Source organism: Halichoerus grypus, chromosome 1 (genome assembly GCF_964656455.1).
Source record: "Halichoerus grypus chromosome 1, mHalGry1.hap1.1, whole genome shotgun sequence".
Classification (NCBI taxonomy): Eukaryota; Metazoa; Chordata; class Mammalia; order Carnivora; family Phocidae; genus Halichoerus; species Halichoerus grypus.
Genome location: NC_135712.1, coordinates 210,570,101 through 210,590,512, shown reverse-complemented (window position 1 = coordinate 210,590,512; position 20,412 = coordinate 210,570,101). Strand labels below are relative to the sequence as shown.

The 20,412-nt window shown below is 58.7% G+C and overlaps 1 protein-coding gene across 14 annotated transcripts; it reads right to left on the bottom strand.

Moving 5' to 3' along the window:
• Positions 1 to 498: 498 nt before the first annotated feature.
• On the bottom strand, positions 499 to 20,321 carry PNPLA6 (patatin like domain 6, lysophospholipase). Of its 14 annotated transcripts, none has more exons than XM_078056100.1 (34): positions 20,262 to 20,321; positions 19,006 to 19,073; positions 18,593 to 18,680; positions 18,338 to 18,420; positions 18,071 to 18,168; positions 16,155 to 16,295; positions 15,903 to 16,062; positions 15,468 to 15,548; positions 15,124 to 15,252; positions 14,691 to 14,771; positions 14,430 to 14,592; positions 14,104 to 14,232; positions 13,703 to 13,812; positions 13,415 to 13,582; positions 13,244 to 13,321; positions 10,606 to 10,811; positions 10,242 to 10,373; positions 10,037 to 10,160; positions 9,513 to 9,626; positions 9,170 to 9,245; positions 7,280 to 7,423; positions 7,022 to 7,085; positions 6,598 to 6,766; positions 6,218 to 6,400; positions 5,913 to 6,031; positions 5,578 to 5,734; positions 5,179 to 5,295; positions 5,022 to 5,091; positions 4,468 to 4,584; positions 2,390 to 2,691; positions 1,465 to 1,581; positions 1,141 to 1,237; positions 910 to 1,019; positions 499 to 794 (listed from the first exon to the last, which is right to left on the bottom strand). In XM_078056100.1, exons 2-34 carry the CDS (start codon positions 19,030 to 19,032, stop codon positions 720 to 722), a joined length of 4,029 nt encoding a protein of 1,342 aa, XP_077912226.1. In that variant the 5' UTR covers positions 19,033 to 19,073; positions 20,262 to 20,321; the 3' UTR covers positions 499 to 719. The 14 variants fall into 14 exon arrangements, with proteins under 14 accessions (XP_077912226.1, XP_077912223.1, XP_035921839.1 ...); XM_078056097.1 differs by lacking the exon at positions 20,262 to 20,321 and adding an exon at positions 19,166 to 19,738; XM_036065946.2 differs by lacking the exon at positions 20,262 to 20,321 and adding an exon at positions 19,166 to 19,187 and having other exon boundaries at positions 14,104 to 14,187.
• Between the last annotated feature and the right edge of the window lie 91 nt (positions 20,322 to 20,412).

Genomic DNA, 20,412 nt, shown 5'->3' with positions numbered 1-20,412 from the left:
CTTGGGGACAGGTCTCAGCGCGCCATAGGGACTGGCTCATTCTGTGTGACCACAGCCTAACACACAGTAGGACCAATGCCTGGGAGCCTCTGAAAGTCCTTAAACTTGTGCATATGTATACAGTGTCCTCTGGGAACCAGGCTCTGTGGTGCACACAGTAGGAACGTATAGGAAACACAAAGCACCTGCACACAGTAGGACCAGCCGAGCACAGAGGCTGCGGAAACCTAGTAAGGAAAATGAGGGGTGCCAGGGTGGGCATCCAAGAATATCTGTGATCCCCAGATCCCCCCTGTGGTCTGAAGCCAGCACTGAGTGGGACTACGGGGCAATTCTGAGAGAGCACTGACAGTGGGAGAAGCTAGCTGGGCCTGAGGCTGGGCACGGCATGTGGGTACTGTGACAAGCTCAAGGCCGTTTGGGCCTCAGCTCCAGCCATCCTAGTCACGGAAGGTGGGGCAAGGTGCCCCTCCGAACCCAAAGATGACACAAGGCCGCTTCCAAGAGGGCAAGGTTTATTGGGAGTGACTGATCACGGTCATCAGTGCAGTGTGGCCCCTCCCCCTGGGGGCAGGGCAGTCCAGTGTGTGGGCCCCAGGGGCCTGGCGTTCCAGGGGGACCCAGGGGGGTCGCAGGCATAGCAGCAGGCAGAGAAGGAGTGAGCCACCCCCACAGGGCTCAGCCCCGGCCCAGCCCCAGGGGGACCCCTCTCGAGGTCCTCAGGCCTCCGCAGCTGAGCTGGGAGGGTCCAGGGGCAGACAGCGCCGGTGCCGGAGAACGGACTTCTCCTCCTCCTGCAGGGACAGGAGCGCCACACGCACACGTCACACAGCACGGGACACCGGCACTTGTGCATGCCTCCGCCGTGTCACCCCCACCCCGTGGAGGGCCAGGGCCACCCACTCTCACCATCTCGGAGGCAGTGCTGGGGCTCGCACCCTCGGGAGAGCCCCCCTCGTCCCGCGAGCAGTCAGGGCCTACGTCCTCCTCATACTCCGTCAGGCAGTCCGATTCCTCCCCTGGAGTCCGGGAGCAGGGCAAAGTGAGGGGGTGCGGGCTGGCCCGACATCTCCAGCCATATCCCACAGATCTCAGCTCCAACCTCCCCCCCCGCCCCCGAAGGTAGCCTTGGCCTCTCACCGTCAGCACAGCCGTCAGAAACGTAGCTCGTGGGGGGCTCAATCCGGGACACGATCTCCGCCAAGTCGGTGAAGCCAGAGCTGGGGAAGGCCAGCACCTGTGGAGTGGCGCAGGTGAGCATCTCGGGGGGACTGCGGGGTCCCGGAGTGTCAGGGGCTGTGGTGTCTTGGGGACCCTGAGATCTGAGGGGGAGCTCTCTGGTCTGAGGGGCTCTGCTAAATCCAAGGAGGTCTGGGGTCATCTGAGTTTTTGGGGTGCCTCAGCCAGGCTGGGGGAAAGCTCTGTTGTTAAGAGTGGCCCCACTGGGGTAGGTCCCAGGCTTACGTCTGCGCGGCGGCTCTCGTTGAGGTCGGCAGATCGCCGGTCCGTGAGCATCTTTTCAATGATGTCGCCCCGGCTCCAGCCCCCAAACACAGCCTTCCCGTACTGGTAGCCCACATCCTGCGGGAAGGGAGGGGGATGGAGCCGGGCCTGCAAACGCCCCTCCCCTAACGTTTTCTCTGCCTCCCCTTCTCTGCTTATCTCCATTCTGCTGACCCTTCCTTGGCCCCTCAAGAGCCTGATACTCTGGAGGGAGCTGGCATCTGAGGCTCAACTTATTTCCGAGCCAGCCACGTGTAGCACACCTGTCCCCAAATTCCTCATCCTGTGCCCCTGCCAGGCCTGACCCATCAACCTCTCCACATTCTTTCCCCCTCAGCCCCACGCAGTGCTCCAAGTGCCAACTGGCATGAGACCACGGTGCGTCAGCTTATCTCAAGGTCTGCAAACACGCAATACCGCTGCACCCATCGCCATCTCCCCAGCCCGTGACAGACATCACTAATCCACCACGGCACACTTCAGCTCCCGATCAGTTTCAGCGGCCGTGGGCTGGGACGCACTTCTCAGATCAGCGGCTAGTGGCCCGCGCACGGCTCCACGCTGCGCCCATGCCTGTGGCAGACATGACTAACGGATCGCCTGTTCGCATTCCCACCCGTGCGGAAATGGCGTTAGAAACCTCTCATGTGCTCCGGGCAGTGCAGCCAGCACCTAGCAGGAAACTTAGTGCTTACACAGCACATGCACAGCCCCGTTCCCTTGCCACACTCACCACAGGCATCACAAATCAATTACCAATCTGCTCCTCACGGAGCCCATTTGGGAATGGAGCCCTACAATCCTTCCCCCTGGGTCGCTCTGGGCTTTAAGCAGTAAAGCTTTGCCAGCCCACCACACTGGCACCGTGCCATCCCCACCCGCTCACATAGATCTGGTCGAACTTCCCGAAGTCCATGGTCTTGAAGCAGTCGATGGGCGGGCGCAGGTACTCGCAGTAGGAGCTGGACTTGACGACCTCCAGCTGCCGCACACAGGACACATAGGCCAGGCGGGACTGGATCTCGGCCATGTCTGGAACCTTGATCTTGTCTGCCCAGGGGTTTAGCCGCTTCCACAGCAGCCACCAGCCAGACAGGCTGTCCCCGTAGGTGCTGAGGTCTGTCTCATCCTGGCTTCCCACATCGATGGCGATGACGGTCTTGGCACCCATACTGCGGGCAATGTCCGCTGTGGGGCGGGGGGTGGGGGGGAGGGTCAGCAGGCAGCTCCCCACCAGGGCCCAGGGCAGAGAATGTTCAACCCAGTCCCACAAACACCATCATGCAAATGGTCACACACAAAAAACCATGCAAACAACATGCTGGTATGCAAAGGATACGGACTTCCAGGCCTGTGATGTTAAGGAGGTGGGGTCCGACAGTGGAGCTTTTAGGTCTGGGGGACTGGGGCCAGAGGGATGGGGCAGATGCAGGCAAAGGGACAAAGTTTTTGGGAAAAAAAGACACCAGGTCAGACACATGGGGGGACAGCGGCATGGAGGGGAGTGCTGTGGAGAGATAAAGGTTGATAAGGACACCAGGAACCAGAGACACAGGAGGACAGAGGCAGAGAGGCAGGGAGTCCAAGCGGCAGAGGCGTGGAAGTCAAGCCACAAGGGAAAGAAATGCAGGGAAACAGAGACAGCAACAGAGATTTTCGGGGGAGAAAGAGATATCAGAGATCCAGAAGGAGAGAATCTGGGGGGACATTTGGGGCTGAGACGGTGACAGAGAACGATGACCAAGAAAAAGGACATACAAGGAAACAGGACAGAGGCGTGAAGGGCGGGTGATGGCCCCGTGAGGAGGGTGGTGTGTCTGTGGGTTTGTGTTTGCATGTCCGTGTGTCCCACGGAGGGTCCCTGAGTGGGCCTGGGAGAGCCTGGGGGGATGGGGACAGGGTCCTATAGCCAGGCCCAGCCCAGGAAGATACCCAAGTCTCCAGCAGACTTTGCACGAGTCCCTCATGAGCTAATCTGTATCTAGGAACATGTTCCCCCATCTGTGTGCCTGCCCGCATCTCTGTCGTCTGTGTGTGTCTCCTGCCTGTGTGTGAACACGCACACCTCTGGGAGTGTCTATAGCTCTATACACACACCAGGGCCTGAGTGCATTTCAGTCCACACGTGTCTAGATCAACCTGTGGATCTGCCTACACCTGCTCCCATGTGTGCAGCTGTTAGCGTGTGCACCCGTACAGAGCCTGCACGGCAGGAGTTTGCAAACTTTTTCTGCAAGGGGCCAGAGAGATGATAACTTTGGCTTGGCAGCGGAGTGGCCTCCCTCCCTACTACTCAACTTTGCCCCTGATGAGACGCAAACGACTGGGTGTGGCTGCGTGTCAATAAAACTTTCTTTAGAAAACCAGGCAGGGGGCTGGATTTGCTGGAGTTGGCTGATCTCCGGCCTCCAGGACCGAGAGCGTGTGTTCAGCTAGCACACACGTCTACTTGTGTGTGCTCGCCTCCGGGCACGCGAAATTTTCAGTGGCACCGCCGGCCCCCCGCTCGCCCGCACACGTGAGGGCAGCAGGTACGCAAGCTCACCGTGGACACAGAGGTGCCCGCCGTGTGTGTGCGTGCGCTTGTGCGCGTCTGAGGCAGCGCGCAGCGTGTATGTGGCCGGCCTGGTGGGCAAGGACACGCGCCCGATTTCAGGGGCACAGGGGTCCGGCCACGTGCACGTGTGGGAGGTACGCTACCCGCACTGTGAGCAGCCGCGAGAACGCGTGAGCCCAGCCGGGGCTCCCACGGTCCCCTGCATGCTCCTTTCCGTGTGCGCACGTGTGTCTACGTGTGTCCATTCGCGCGAACACAGCCCGTGGAGGCGCCTTCCAGCTCCACACGCTTCCGTCCTCGGGCGCTCCCACGTATCTGCCGCTGCGTGAGCGTGCGCGCGCGTCCTCCCGGGCGCCTATCCGGGCGTGCGCGTGCGCGTGCGTGCGGGCGAGCGGGCAGCCACTTGCCTGGCAGGTTGTTGATGTAGCCGCCGTCCATGAGGAGGTGCCCGTCCTTCGGGTCGCACAGCGGCGGCAGGTAGCCCGAGAGCGTCATGCTGGCGCGGACGTACCGCCACAGGGAGCCTGCCCGGCGGGACACACAGACACAGACACGCACAGACACGCTCAGACAAGCTCGGAGGCCCGGCCAGCCCGTGGGCTCGCTGACCTGGCACGTTGTTGACATAGCACCCGTCCACCAGCAGGTGCCCGTCCTTGGGGTCGCAGAGCGGGGGCAGGTAGGGGCAGTAGGAGGCACTGGCCCGGACGTAACGCCACACGCAGCCTGCGGGGACGGCGTGAGGGGGTGAGGCGCCTGACTCCTCCCCCAGCCCCCCACCCCTGAGGAGAGACATACCTGGGGCCTCTGGGGCATTAGTGGGTGATGGTTAGTGCTCGGCAATCGGGCCAGGGTGGACGGTCACTCATGTTAACAATGTCCCAGATGCTCGGCTGCCCTCCCTGCACCCCCTCCCCCCACAGCCGCAGAGGTCGTTGTGGGGTCGGCTGCGGGCACCCACCATCTTTGTGGACACGCATGGCCGAGGCGGTGATGTCCGTGGTCACGTTGAAGTACGGCAGCCACAGGTCCTGTGGGGACAGGGACCAAGCTGGGAGAGGAGTGGGGACTCCCGTGGGGAGCGGCAGGGACAGGGCAGGCGAGGGCGGAGGGCACACCTCAATCTGCTTGTCCTGGAAGACCCGGTGGATGCTGCGGTTGAAGGCCGACCCGGTGAACATGGAGGTGACGGGGTACGTGAGGTCCAACACCGGCTCCATCACCGAGGTCATGCCCTAGGGGCAAGGAGGCCGGCTGGGGTCCAACGGGAGTCGCTTGGGGTCACTAACGAGGTGGTCACTAAGGGTCCTGACTGCTCCAGCTGGGGGGGGGGGGTTGGGGACTAGGGTCACTAACCAGGAGGTCACAAGAGGTCGGCAAGGTCCTGGAAGTATTGCCATGAGAGTCCAGGAGGGGTTCACAGATGAAGTCAGGAACAAGGCAGAAAAAGCCCAGGAGCCCCTCGGGGATCAGCTTTCAGGGTACTCCTCCAGTAGGTGCCCCCCCACCATACACACCTTGGCCCACTCCCGGGCCCGCTGCTTCGTGCGACTGGCGCTCCGCTCCTCCGCGTACAGGGCCCCGATGAAGGAGCCGATGGATGTGCCGCCCACCAGGTCGACAGGGACACCTGCCTCCTCCAATGCCTTCAGCACGCCGATGTGTGAGCAACCCCTGCAAGGGAGACAAAACCCAGGGACCCACTGGAGACCCCCCAGGTCCCGCCCCCTCCCCAGCTCCCCCGTCCCCCCACCTCCCCTACAGGCAAGTAACGAGTGCCAGCCCCACCCCTCAAGGGCGGCTCCCGGGAAATAAGCCCCACCCCGCAGGCACCCTGGCCCCACCCCCTCACCTGGCCCCGCCCCCGCCCAGCACCAGGGCAATGGTGTTGCCGGTGAGCACCCGCGCCAGGCGGGAGAAGTCGCTGTGCCGGTCAGCGCGCCTGGAGAAAACCTTCTCGTAGAGCTCGTGCTGGGATGCGGGGGGGACAGAGAGGCGACGCATGAGGATGGGGGTGCAAGAGCCAACGTCTGGACCTCCACACCACCGCTCCTGCCCCCACACGTCTCTAAGCCCACCGCTACAGCGGCCCCGCTCCCGAACGGTCCTAGAGGCTGGTGGTCCCTGGGAGGGCTCCTCTCCCGGCACGGCGCTCACCAACTTGGCAGGGCTGCGGCGGGAGAAGAGGCGGCGTGGACAGCGCAGATGCAAGTGCCCTGAGCACCAGCTGCGCATGTTGAGCCACTCCACGGTGCGCGTGGGGCCTGAGCCCTCCTCCCGGTGCAGCAGGACCAGCTGCTTGAGCGCGCGCACCGCTGTATTCTCCAGCATCTGCTCCAGCTGGGGGAGAACAGAGGGTGGAAGTCACTAATCCTGGGTCATGACCTCCCCGCCACCCACCCCCCACCCGCGGCTGAGCTTGGGTCCCTGCTTGCCTAGCCCCACGGTGAGGGTGCATGGAGCCTGCTGCAGGCACCGGAGGGCAGGGGACGAGGTCCGGGGGTGGGGGGAGGGGTCACTGTGCACGGTCTCCGGACCTGGCCGAGAGTGGGCTCCTGGTCGCCCAGGCCCACGATGAGGATGCAGTCGGCCTGGCGCAGGCAGCGGACGGTCCAGGGAGTCAGCGATGCGTCAGTCTGGTAGAGCACGATGCGGTGCGCATCCTCCTGCTGGGCCAGCCATCCTGACAGCCGGAACTCTTGGATGCTGGGACAGGGGTGGGGGTGAGTCATCCCAGGGGGCTGGGCAGGGGTCCCACACCTCCCAGAAACCATGTAGTTCCATTACTGGGAGGAGGGGAACTTAGACACCCAGGCCCCCACATGTCCATGCCCCATGGTTTCCCATTGACTGAATGGATGGGGCACATGCTCCTTGGTTCACAGCCCAGGACTCAACCAGATCTGAAGGCATTCTGGGCTTCAAGTCTATCCCCCACCTCCTCAAACTCCGAACACGTACCTATCGAGAGCAGAAGCCCCCAGGCGGGCCCGGACGGTGTCACTGTTGAGAAGGAGTGTAGGCCCTGGGGATGGGTGAGGATGGAGAGTCAGACACCCAGGCCCAGAGAACTGGGGGCCTGTCCCGTAATACCCCCCACCCCACCCCCACTGACCACGGCCCCGCCCACACGTGCCCCGCCCACACTCAGCCCAATGGCCTGTTCTCACCACGCCCCACGCTCCTTCCCCTCCCCCCCCCCCCCCCCCCCCGACTGACCGATAGCTTGCAGAGCATGCTGCAGCTCCAGAGTAAAGGCCACCATGGGCACCTCGGCACACACTGGCAGGACTGCCACCGTTGCCAGGTTGCTGGCTGGGTTGGTAAGCTCCGAGTGAGGGGGTACGCCTAGTCCCGAGCCTGCTGAGACCCCAATGAAGGAGATTTGCTGTGCAATCCTGCATCTGGAGAAGTAGACCTGCCTCCTCCTCCTCAGAAATCCCCGCCCTTCATCATCTAACTGAGGCTTAGTGAAGCCACGGAAGAGGTTGTGGCCTCAGTCCTGGACCCACAGCCTCACCCCATACCGTCTTGATAAGACCTAGCTATGTGACCTTCAGTTTGGGGCCTCATCTCAACAGGATCCATTACATAATTCTATAAGCACTCCACTGTGCCTGTGTGGACAGATCTGTGCACCTACCCCATTATGGCCTTGGTGCTTCCGTCCACTGAAGGAACTTGAATACGAAACTATGCAGAAACAAATATATTTTTGACCTATCTGTTGCTTCCCAGCTTCTCCACTAACATTCTAGACCAAGCCCTCACCCCCCTCTCTTGCCTGGACCTCCCACTGGCTCCTCCCCTCCAGCTGCTTCCCATAACAGTCTGAATAAGCTTAAATGTCTTTCTGGGGCTCCCAGCCTCTATGTGACCTGACTCCTTTCCCCCATTTCTCCCCCTTGCTCACCTTCCTCCTTGAAGGGCTTCAAAACCACAAAACCCTGTGTGCAGGGACTTCCTAGTTCTCTTCAGTGCCACACCCTATCTCATTTCTGTCTCTGGGCATGTCAAGTCCCAGCTCATTGTCCCCAGAAAAACCTCCCTCCCTCCATCACACTCCATCAAGACCTTCTTTTGTTTTCTTCCCTGTACGTGTCGGGTTGTGACGTCACACTTTTTCTTTGTATTTTTCAAATATCTTGCTTGCCAAGCTGTAAACCCTTCTAGGAGCCTCGTCTGTCTTATGCACTCTCCCTAATCCCCCAACCCTGGCACCCAGCACAGGGCCTAGTACATATTAGGTGCCCCCCGGAAAATTTTTCCATATCCCATCAACAGAGAGGCACTCAAGGGTCTGAGATCTTAATGTTTCTGCCAGCAAGACTGCCCCACAATTGTGACAAGGGTGGACCAATGGCCTGATGGAAAATGAACGGGCATTTGTACACATGGGCCAAGACTGGGGGGAAAAAAAATCTGTCAGAGAAGACCCTGAGCGTGGGGGCCGTCCTTAGCCAAGGCTCACCACTGCCCCCTACCATCCAGGTGTCAAGGCCAAAGGGGCAGAAGAACCTGAAGGGAAGGAGGAGCAGCTGGGCTGATTGAGGGTCGGTTCTTCCTTACATAGAATCTCTGGTCCATATTTCCACGCACCTGAAGTCCGACTCCATTCCCAATGTGCCCTAACTCAGCAAACTACACCTTCCAGCTGGCCAGTAACTTCAGAAGCCAGTTCCCAACTTGGCCCCTGGCCCCCAACTTCCACCCCACGGACTTCAGTTCCCAGCATACTCTCCTGGGACTCCCTCGCCCAGTGTGTTCAGGATGTGGACTCCATCCCGCCCGCAGGCCCTGACACCCAGAACCAAGTTCGCCCCTAAAGACTCCGCCCGTGGGCAATGACAGATACTTTAGATTCCATTAAAAGCATGGCCTGGGTCTAGGGCTCTGTTTCCCAGCGTGCCCAAGACCCCGAACTCCACCCCCCACCCCCGCCAGCAAGCACCGGAAATCACATCCCACTCCTACTTTAAGCTCCACCCAGCGCGTGGTTTATACGCCGGACTCCACTTCCCAGCATGCCCAGGGCTCCGGGCTCCCCCTCCCAGTGTTCTAGGCGTCGGACTACAACCCCCAGCATTCCCGGGGACAGCCGGCTCTCACCTGGGAAGGGTCCTTGCAGCTGCTGCAAATTCCCTAAAATCTTCTGGCTTAGCAGGTGGATGAGGCGAGTTACGACCTGGGGCATGGGAGGCCGTCCAATGAGACGAGAGGGGCAACTGTCCGAGTTCTACTTTTCCCTCCTCCTACCGGGGTGCCTGGGTCCCCGTTACTTGGGTCCCACTCCCAAGAGCCCTGCTCTTAACGCGAGGGCTTCCGTCTCCTCCCTGCTCCCTGGGGCTCTATCCCCCACCCCACTCTGTCCCCACTATTAGGCCCTGCCCCCTCGGGCCCCGCCCCCCATTAGGAGACCAGCCCACACAGCTTGGAGCCACACGAGCCACACCTGAGGGTATCGACGTTTGATGTGGCCCAGGGTGCCCTCCGGGAGTTTGGCCAGCTCCGTGTCGCGCACAGCGTGCACCGTCGTGGCACGAGGCTGCCGTGTCAGCGCCTCCACCTGGGGGCCCCCCCAGTGCATGACCAGGGCTGCTTGAGCCGGGAGGCCCCAACAGGAAAGGGGGAGCCGACCGTGCGTGCAGACAAGAGGCGCTACCGCCCTACCCCGACAGACCCCCCCGATATGGGTGGAAATCAAACCCCACTACTCATTAGGGCTTCAGGGAGAGGGAGAGGGTTAGGGATCTAGGCCCAGCGGGAGGCGGGGGGATTGTCTCCTCTTCTAATAAAGGTCTGGGGCCGGAGTCTGATCAAGACTCACCACCCCAGGAATTTGCCCCCTTCTCCTGCCCATGGAAAGGACTGGGCTCGGCCCATCAGATTACCTGGGACGATGTGTTTGTTGGGAGGAGTAGTGGGGGGAACCCGTAGTGGGAGTGATCAGAGGCCAGTGGGTGGCGCGGCACTCACCACCCCAATGAGGTCCCCGCGGCCGTACTCGCCCACCAGCTCCTTCTTGCCGCTGCCCCGCTGGATGACACTGCGCAGCCGCCCATTGAGCACAATGTAGGTGCAGTCGGAGCGGTCGCCCTGCCTGGGGTGGGGAGCAGGTCAGACAGCGTCGGGGCTGGGTCTCGGGCAAGGCTCGAGCTGCAAGAAAGGGCAAGGGCTGCACCTGTACAAAGCCCGTCCCGCCTCCACAGCCGTCCAGTCGATGGCAAAGTCCATCTGGCGCACGAAGGGCGACATCCTCGCGGCCACGGTGTGCGCGGCACTCAGCACCACACTGGGCTGTGCACGCATGATCCTGGAGGGGAAAGTTAGGGGTGCATGGGCTGGGGGGGGGGTGCCCTGGAACATTCCTTAGGAAGTGCAGAGGGTGGGTGACAGCCTGGCGGTGGGATCAGAAGGGCTCAAAGCTGCCCTGGAGAGGCACTGGGCATCCAGAGGGATGACCTCTGCCACAGCAGAACGGAGTCAAGTGGCGGCCCTCCAAGTGCCACTCCCACCCCACGGGGCAGGGGGGCGCCCAGCCATACTCATAGAAGTCGGACTTAGAGATCCTCAGGAAGGTGCAATCTCGCTGGGCTCTCAGTGTGAAGATGAGGGGCTCGCCTGTGAGCACTGCCAGCTGCCCCACCAGCTCCCCAGGTTGTGCCACGAACAGACACACATCCTCTGCCTTGTCGATCATGCGCTGGTAGACATGCAGGCAGCCCCACAGCACAAAGTGCAGGCTCACATCCTGTGGGGCAGAGGCAGAGATGGGCACACGGGCAAGTCCCAGCCCCCACCCAGCTCAAGGCACCCAGAGGAAAGGCTAAGGAAGGAAAAGTGCAAGGGGGGAGTAAAGGCTTTGGATAGCTCTGAGCTGCACAGCACATGTATCTATTTCCCATTCAGCACCCAGAGCAGACATTACTAATGGATTACCAAAATCTGAGCTCAGATTAAGGCCCATATTTTTTTAATAAAGGTTTTATTTTATTTTTAGGTAACCTCTATGCCCTCTATACTCTATATATGCATCTTCCTTCGCTTCAGGTCATGATCTCAGGGTCCTGGGATCAAGCTCCCTGCTCAGCGGGGAGTCTGCTTCGACCTCTCCGTCTGCCCCTCCTCCCTCCTCCCTGCTCATGCTTCCTCTCTCTCTCTCTCAAATAAATAAAATTTATAATAAAGAAAAGATGCTAAAAATCATCAGTCACTAGGGAAATTCAAATCAAACCATGAGATGCTCCTGCACACACTAGGATGACTAGCATCAAAACATGTTAGGATGTAGAGCAATTGAAACTCTCATCACTGCTGGTGGGAACATAAAATAGCACCAGGGGCGCCTGGGTGGCTCAGTTGTTAAGCGTCTGCCTTTGGCTTGGGTCATGATCCCGGGGCCCTGGGATCCAGCCCCGCATTGGGCTCCCTGCTCCACGGGAAGCCTGCTTCTCCCTCTCCCACTTCCCCTGCTTGTGTTTCCTCTCTCACTGTCTCTCTGTCAAATAAATAAATAAAATCTTTTAGAAAAATAAAAAATAAAATAAAATAGCACCACTGCTTTGGAAAGCAGGCTGGCAAAAGTCAAAAACAGTTCACAAAAAGTTAAAAGTAGGATTGCCCTGACCCAGCAACTTGACTCCTAGATATACACCCAAAAGAAATGGAAACCTACATCCCCACAGAAATTCATACAGAAATCTTCGCAGCAGCATTGTGCATAATAGCCAAAAGGTGGAAATCACTCAAATGTCCATCAGATGAAGAACGGATACACAAAATGCAATAGGCCCAATCGATTATTTCACCATGAAGGAGTGGCACCGACACACTACAGTGTGGATGAACCTTGAAAACATGATGCTAAGTGAAAGAAGTCAGCCACAGGGGGCCACATCCTGTGTGATTCCGTTTATGTGAAATGTCCAAAACAGGCAAATCTATAGAGACCTAAGATTAGGAGCTACTTACCGCTGGGGTGGGAGTTAGGAGGCAGGAGGGGGATAGCTAAAGGGTATGAGCTTTCTTTTCAAGGTGATGAAAGTATTCTTTCAATTCAAAATTGACAGTGGTGATGGTTGCACAACTCTGTGAATGTCCTAAAAACCACTGAATGTATTATGTAGATATATTATAAATAATTTTATGTGTGTGTATACCTGTATCTATATTTTTTCCCAGTTCCCTTGTTCCACTCCATCCCTGTTGACTTCCTTTTGTTTCCTAGAGGTCACATATCCTACTCCCACCACAGGATATTTGCACAAGCTTTCCCTCTGCCTAGAAAGCTCTTTTCTCCCCCTTGCACCTAGTTAATTCCTCCCCATCCTTCCTACTTAGCTGGAGGTCACCTCCTCAGAGTTGCTACCCTGCCTGAGCCAGATTTTGTAAAGCCAATAATGTCTTTTATGTGTAAGCATGAAGCATGTACGGTTTTACAAGAATTGGAGTAACTCTTTGAGTGCAATGTCGGTCAGGACTGTGGGCTTCCCAGGGGCAGGGATCTTGCTGGTGTTTCCTGCCTCTGCAGCCCCAGGAGACGCATACACGTGCTGGATTCTTCTAAGACAGAACTTCCAGACTCCGTTTGGGATATGAATGGGAGTTACTAATATTAAGCTGCCATTTGTCATCAGATTGGGAAGCAAGTCTCTTCACAGCAGGACTTCTCAGAGCCTTGAATATGCTAATGGTGTTCACCAAGAGCTTCCACAGAGGGATTAAATAGCCAACACTTCCCAAATCTGTTTGAGCACAGATCCTTTGTTTGTGATACAGGTGTTCCATGAAGCACACTTTGGGAAATGTCTGTAAAACAGAGTTTCTTAACCTTTGCACTATTAACATTTGGGACTGAATAATTCTGCTGCGAGGCACTGTTCTGTGCATTCTTGCATCTCTGACTTTTACCCACTAGATGCCAGTAGCATCCTCCCAAGTCAATAAAAAAAAGTCTCAACATTGGCAAATGTCCCTGGAGGGGTCCTCGGGTCAAAGTTTCAAGGATTAGAGAGGAAAGGTCAGTAGGTCCAGAGCGCAAGAGGGATCAGAGTATAGCATCTAGGGGCAGGGATGGAAATCACACACTGAGAGAGATCTACACATAGGGTCAAGGGGTAAGGTTCAGAGGTCAGAAAAAGGTCTTGGGTCGGAGTTGCATTAGAGACCAGGGGTCAGCCTCACCTGGTCCCCCTGGCGGGCAATGATGGTACCAGCTTTGGCATGATGCAGCAAGACCCGGCTGCTCAGGAGGGCGGGGTCCTGGAGAGAAAGGGGGCTTGAGATGGGCCCCTGTGGACCTCCCCGCCCCCCACCCCACATCCCCCCCCCCCCCAGAACACCACAGCCACCCACCTCAATCCGCATCAGTTTCGCCAGCTCCCGTTTTGCTGCCTCAAAGATGCTGCTTGTCTGGCGTCCCTGGTAGGGCCCGAAGGGGCAGCCACCGGTGGCCAGCTCATCCTCGCAGTAGCTGTGCTCGCAGGCGCCCGCTGGCTGCTCCCGGGGCTCCTGAGTGGGGGTCTGCACGGGACAGGACCTGTGACCTCTGTGCTCCCACCTGACCTTCTCTCGGGGATGCCACCGTGGGCCAGGCCAGGGTTGTGGGAGGGCACTGGGGAGGGGAGGGGACAAGGGCCTTACCCGAACGGGAGCTGCCTGGGGCCCCCCTGAGGCCTCTTCCTGCAGGGACACGGAGATCCGGCCACGCTCATACGCCATGTCGAAGTCAGAACGGGGCCCACCCTGCAAGCCTGCAGTGGGCAGGAGATATTTTATAAAAACAATAAAGATGAGAGCGACCCCAGTTGACCTATGTGCCAAATCCCCTATCTGTGCAGATGTGACTACTCCATTACAGCACTCGCCCTCAGAATCCTTCTTAACCACAGCTGGGAAGACACCATCTCAATAATTACCCACAAAAACATCACGAGAACACTGCCAGTATTCCCACTTCACAGATGGGAAAAATCAAGGCTGGTACGCCTACAGGCAACCCAGAAGCCCGATGGCCTGCCCCCCCTCCATCTGGTGCCCCAAACCTGAGATGTCCACTGGCATGGAGATGCAGCGACTCAGCAGGGGAGCAGAGGGAGCCTCCAGGGATGTAGGCTTCACCGGGTCCCCTGGGAGAGACACGTGGTCAGGCTCCTGCCCCTCAGAGCCTAAAGCTAGGATCACAGAGTAGGGAACTGAGCAGGGTTTAGAGATGGGTCAGCTCACAGTCTCTGAGGACTGGGGGACTAGGAAAGCGATTCTGATGGCCCCCTGGGGCCGAGGCCAGGGGTCTCCGGGGGACCAAACAAGAGTCAGACCTGGGTACCTAGCTATGGGGTCCCTGGGAAACAGCTGGGGTCATCTCTGATACCTGCAGGTCCAGGTAGTGGGGCCCCAGTGGGGTCAGGCAGCCGGCCAGGAGTCTCCCTAGGCTCCTCAGTAGCTGAGGTGCTGGCCACCCGCTTGGAGCCACGCACGGGGCTGGTGCGGGCTGGGAGGCCAGGGCTGGGGAAGAGGCGCAGAGGCTGGATCTCCTGGTGACAGAGAGTCCCCTTGTGGTAGGTCCTGGGAGGCATGCATCCCACCCCCACCCTCCCGGCTCCACGTTCCCTGGGCCCCCTGCAGAACTCACGTGGCTAAACAGCTCGTTGGTCAGACCCAGGTAGTTGTGAAGGGCCAGAAAGGTGACCCGCTGCAGCCTCACCATGATGATCTGTGGCCAGGGAGAAGGGGGAGTGAGACACTGGGTAACGAGAATCACATAACAGAAAGCGGAAGAAAATGTGGACTAGGCATTAAGGGGGTGGAAGTGTAGGGAAGGTCAAAGCCGGGAGCAGTAAGGGGCTGGCCAGGGGCAGAGGGTGAGCCAGGGAGAAACCCACAATCAGGTGGCAGAAGCCTGGGGAGAAGGGGTGGAGGCAGCTAAAGGGAGGGGACGGGCCCCCAGAGATGTGGCTGCTCAGGGCTGATAAGCACAGCTTGAGCGCCACCTGGCTGCTGAGCACCAGCCCGCAGGTGCCTGGGATGGGTAGGGGCAGGTGGAGGGAGGCCAAAGGCCCGCTGACCTGCACCACCCGCACCAAGCTCTCGGGGTACTTGGTGAACACGGCAGAGAAGGCCTCCACGGGCAGCCGCAGCACTGTGGAGTCCCGGGCTGCCCGGGCAGATACAGTCCGCTGGGGGTGCTGGTGGCCCTGTGGGTGTGGGGGGAACAAGGAGAATCAAGATCGGGGCTGTGCGCTCCCTTACTGCTCCCCAAGTCCTTCCCAAGACCAGTGCCTTGCGAGACCGCTGGCAGCATCCGAGGGGACTCTGGGAGATTGGGGCCCCCCAGGTGACCCTCTCCAAACCAGCCCACTGAGTGGGTCCTCATACCCAGCTTCCTTGTCCCCCAAGACTGATCACTTACAGTGATGACATCCAGGATGCTCAGAAGGCTGTTGACGCTGTCCCCAGGGACCACTTCCTTCACCACACACTCCTTCCCATCCTAAGACACACGGAGGCGGGGGAGGGGGGGTTGACCAGGGCTGTCCCCCCCTGCCAACTGGCATTCCACCCCCTGAGCAGGCCACTGGCTCTGGACCTCACCACCCAGTGATCACTGACACCCCGATCCCCAAACCCACCAAATCTCTGGCCGGTATCCATTTTCTGGCCGTCATTAACCGTAACTGCTAACCATGTAGACCAACCCAACACCCTTGTGCGTTTGTTCCCAACTTCTGCCTGCGCATCTCAAAAGTCCGTGAGCCCCGCTGACCGACAGCAACACCTATCCCAGTCCCCACTGCCCATCCCCACTGCCCATCCCCCTGTGGTACCCCACGGTTGGTCCGCTCACCGGCCCTGGCAGACAGAGCTCCAGCAGCCCATCCTGCACCACGTAGATACTGGCGTCCGGCTGGCCTGGCCGGAAGACATAGTCCCCCTGGCTGAGCCGCTGGAAGACCATGTGTCGGCAGAGCTCCAGAAAGAGAGGCTTCTCGAAGTGGCCCAGCACCCTGTTGGATGGGGGAGAGAGAGGGAGGAATGCAGGAGGTCAGGTGAGCCCCCCAACTCTGCAGCCGCCCCCCACCTGCACCCCAACACTGACCGGACATTCTTGAGCATGTAGAGCACCTCGGAGGGCAGGTGGGAGTTAGCCAGGTCACCCTCCGTCAAGTCAGCCTCGAGCACTGCAGGCGGGGGCTCCTTCCGTTGCAGTGTTGGTGCCTCTTTCTGGATACGAAGGATCCTGGGGGGAAGAGAGGGGTGCAGGGGGCAGGTAGGGAGAGGGTTCGGGCAGACCTGCAGACTCCCACATAGCCTTTCCCCTAAATCACAAAGAACGGGGGTCAGCAAACTCTGGTCCACTACCTACTTACGTAAATAAAGTTTTATTGGCACACAACCATATTCGTTCATTTACACATTACCCGTGGCTGCTTTCACTCAACGACAATGCTGAAAAATTGTAACACAGTCATATGGCCTGCAAAGCCTAAGATGTTTACTGATCTGACCCCTTACAAAAAAATTTGTTGTCCTTTGATGTAAAATCCTGAGATCGCCTCTTTGCTAATCATAAGCTCCTGAAATGGACCCTGTAGTTAGGCAGACCCCTGACATAAAATACGGCCTGACCCCAGAAACTGCACCTCCATTCATCATGGGACCCGAGACCTTCCTTCCTAGCACAGACCGGACCCGGAGATAGCCTCCCCAACACACGCAGAGCTCCGGGGTAGCTTCCATCATACGAGGAGACCCCATCAGCTGCTCGGATCTTTGTAAAGCTCCCTGAGCTAGCCTTTCCTTCCAAATCTCAGAGAACCCTGAGATGACCCCTTCGATGGTCACAAAGACTCCTGAAATAGCTCTCATTGTATGTGGAGAGCACAGATAGTGCTCTCTGCTACTCATAGACCCAGAAGAGCCCTTCCCTGCAAGTCACAGGTACTTCGGAGACAGCCCCTTCCCAGTCACAAGCCCCCTGAGATAGGACCCTCTAGGATAAGCAGACTCCTGAATTAAATTGCACGATATAAAGAAATCCAGATATGGCTCCTTTTCTGATCAAAGAGATCTTGGGCTAGCCCTTGCCCAGTTCAGAGAGAGCGGAGATAGCCCCCTGAAGGTCATGAAAACATCAGTGTAGCTCCTCGAGGGTATGCACAGTGACACAACCCCCGTGACATACAGAGACAGGAGATATAGACCCTCAACTGATCATAGAGGCTCTAGAGCTAGCCCTTCTACCGAAGTCACAAAAAGCCACGCGATGACACATCTGCTGATCATGGACAGCCCTAGGATGACACCCTCAGTGGGAGAGCCCTTAGTGTGAAGACACCCTTGAGACAGACCTTCAAGTACATTCCATGATGTCTGGAGACCAACCTCACAGCCAGCTTCCAACTTAGAAAGATCCCTGGAGAGCCTTTCTCAGAGACTCTGAGATAGCCCTTTGCTGATGGCATGGAGCCCTGGGATGCCCTTCCTATGTTTCTTAGAGCAAGAAGATTCTCGAAATGACTCCTGGGGAACAGAAACGCCTAAGATAACCTCCTTAGTGTAGGAAGAACTCCAGGGTAGGTGACATAGAGAGATGCTTTCTGACATAAAGAGATTGCTGAGATAACCCCTAGAAAACAGAAGCTAGAGACAGCCCCTCCAGGAGGTCACAGAAACACCTGAGTTAACCCCAATGAATCACCTCCTGTGTGGGGAGACCCATGAACTGGCCTACATGGAGAGCCCAGACGGAGACCCCTAACCCTATTATTACAAAGCATCTAAGATACTGACTGACTCACAGACACCCCGTGGTAGGGGGAACCTCGCTGAGATGTTCTCAGAGCCCACCTGTCTAGTGTGCGAGAGTTCTGAGATAGCCTCTCTAATGTGGGAAGACTCCCCAACAGTCCATGCAGCTCAAAGAACCCTTAGATACACCCTTTGGTGTGGGCTGATTACTCAAAGGGTCCCTGAGATAGCCCCCAGTGCCAGGTACACCCAATACAGCCTTACTTCTTGGCAATGTTGAGCATCTTAAGTTTCTTCTTCATGCGTGGCCGGGAAGTGGTGCAGACAGAAGCGTCCACCAGGGAGGAAGTGGACTGTGATACCTAGGAGGAGTACGGATGGGGGATGGGTGAACTGCCAATTCAGACCAAGGGAAGAAGGGGCCAGATCCAGAGAACCCTAGCCAAGGAAAACGGACTTACTAAGACGAGTAAAAAGGAAAGGGCAGAACCTCTGTGTGTTCAGCGGGGACCCCGGGGGTCCTAAACTCACCTTCCGCATAATTTTCCGACCATAGAAGAGCACTTTGTCCCTCTTCCGGAATCGATACCGGGGGCCATCCGGTGCTGGCGTTTCTGGGGATAAGTGGGGAGAGAAGCACTCTGAGCTCTGCGCAGACTCCACACGGCCAGAGAGGAGGGCACTGCGTGCAGACTCCCGTTAAGTCCCATCTCTACTGCCTCAGGAACCCGGGCATTTCAGCTCCCCACTCCGCAGCCTCCCCGGAGGGGCCCTCCGGGTCCTCACTCGGCACTCGGAGCCTCCGCACCAGCAGGAGGATGAGCACTGCAGTGACCAGCACCGCGACTCCGGCCCCAATCATCACGCCCAGCACCTGCGGGACGAATGGCACTGGCTGCGCATCGCATACCCGGCCTGCCAAGCCCTCCCCGGAGGCCGGGACGCCCCCGTCCCCATCCCATTCGGTCAAGTCCGCCGCCCCCGAGGAGGTCACAATCGGCCCGTGCCTCGACGTCCCCATCTGCAGAATGGGCCGCCGCTGCTCCCTCCCCGGGGGCGCAACTCTTTCCGGCGGCTCCGCGGCCCGCGGTGCACGCCGGGAAACGTAGTTCCGTTTGAACAGTTCTCGCGGGACCGCGATAAGCGCTAAGCATTTCGGGAATTGTAGTCCCCACAGCGCCTCACAAAGCAATCTTTACCATTCCCGTTTGCAACGGAGCCTCCATCAGTTGCTTCAGACTGGGCGGAGGTCTGGTAGCCCGGAGTCCTGGGGAATAAGAAGCAGGAGGAACCGGTGCAAGTCGTCACTCTGGGCCCGCCTCTCCCCTACCCCTACCTCGAGCCTTGCCCCCTTCGTACTCGCCGCCTGGATGGCTTCGCTGGCCAGGGGACGGCTGGTGGGCGCTGCAGAGCAGAGAGGTGGTGCAGGTTGACCTCGACGCCCGGGCTAGGGAGTAAGGCGAGTCCCTAGCTCCCTTCACCCACACGCCGAGCCGACCAGACGCCCCACGGGTACAGCCCCACCCTGGGGCCAAAGGGCAGCCGGCCGGACACCCACAGTCAAGCAGCGTGCGCACGGGTCCCCGAAGAGCCCGCCTTCCTCCCGCAAGTGGCTTCCTCCTAGCCTCCGCCCTGAGGGATTGATCAATCCTGACCCGGCAGACCCAAGGCCGCACCCCTCTGCGAAGACTGGATGCCCCAACCCCAGGGAAACTGGGGCCTTCAAGCCACGGGGTCGCCTGACTTCTGACCCAACCCGCCCCTGGGGAGACCCACGGGCGGGGGGCGCTCGGGAGTGCTGCTGGAAACTCCCACACAAGGGATCCTGGGGCGTTGCGGAGGTCTCGGAGGAATCCCGGGACGCTCGGAGTGGGGCGGGTTCGCAAGGTGTTACTGTGATGCTAGATTTACAGTCACGCATTAGTAAAGTTACGGGGTCCCGGACAGTGTGAAGCATCACTGGGACTCTCGGAACGATGCTGGCGCCATTACTGGGAGACGTAACCAGGGACGCTGAAATCACTGGGGATCACTGTAAAGTTACTGAGAGATTCTCAGGAATACAGCACTATTCCTGGGAAAACTGGGAAGTGGGTGGGCACGTCCCTGGGGTCGTTTGAGCAAGAGCCGGCTAGGAATGAATGCTGGAATATTACTGGGACTTTTCTGGAAACCTGAGAATATTTCTGGCACCGCTGGAGTGCTAACGGAAATTTGGGGGAGTCACTGGGCCCTGGAAGTATTACCTGGAAAATTCATAGGGAAGACTACTCCTCTTCCTCCCTAGCGCGCACCTGGCTACCGGCGCGGAAACACCTGCCAGTAACGGGGGGGGGGGGAGCATCAGAGAGTCGGGGGTTACCGGCCAAAGGAGAGCAGATCTTGGGAAAGCCGAGGACTCGCTAACGACCCCCGAAGGGACGCCTCTGCGGGGGCGACGAAAACCCGGACTCACCCACCGGGCCGCAGCCGGGGTCCACGCTGCGCCAACACCAGTAGCTGTCCGCCCAGCGCCGCGGGCGCGGCTCCTTTAAATTATTCGCGCAAACCGCGCTGCAACCCCGCCCCCCACGTGTGTAAGGTCTCGCACCGCCCGCCACGCTGTT

Bases quoted from the DNA above. Each gene is read 5' to 3' on its own strand.
- PNPLA6 (XM_078056064.1), bottom strand. From the start codon at position 18,960: ATGCTTAGCGCTTATCGCGGTCCCGCGAGAACTGTTCAAACGGAACTA. The intron at 15,253-15,467 runs GTAAGTGATCAG...CCACACCCACAG, and splicing joins GCATCCTGGATGTCATCACT to GGCCACCAGCACCCCCAGCG. The intron at 1,582-2,389 runs GTGAGCGGGTGG...CCCTTCCCGCAG, and splicing joins GGAAGTTCGACCAGATCTAT to GATGTGGGCTACCAGTACGG.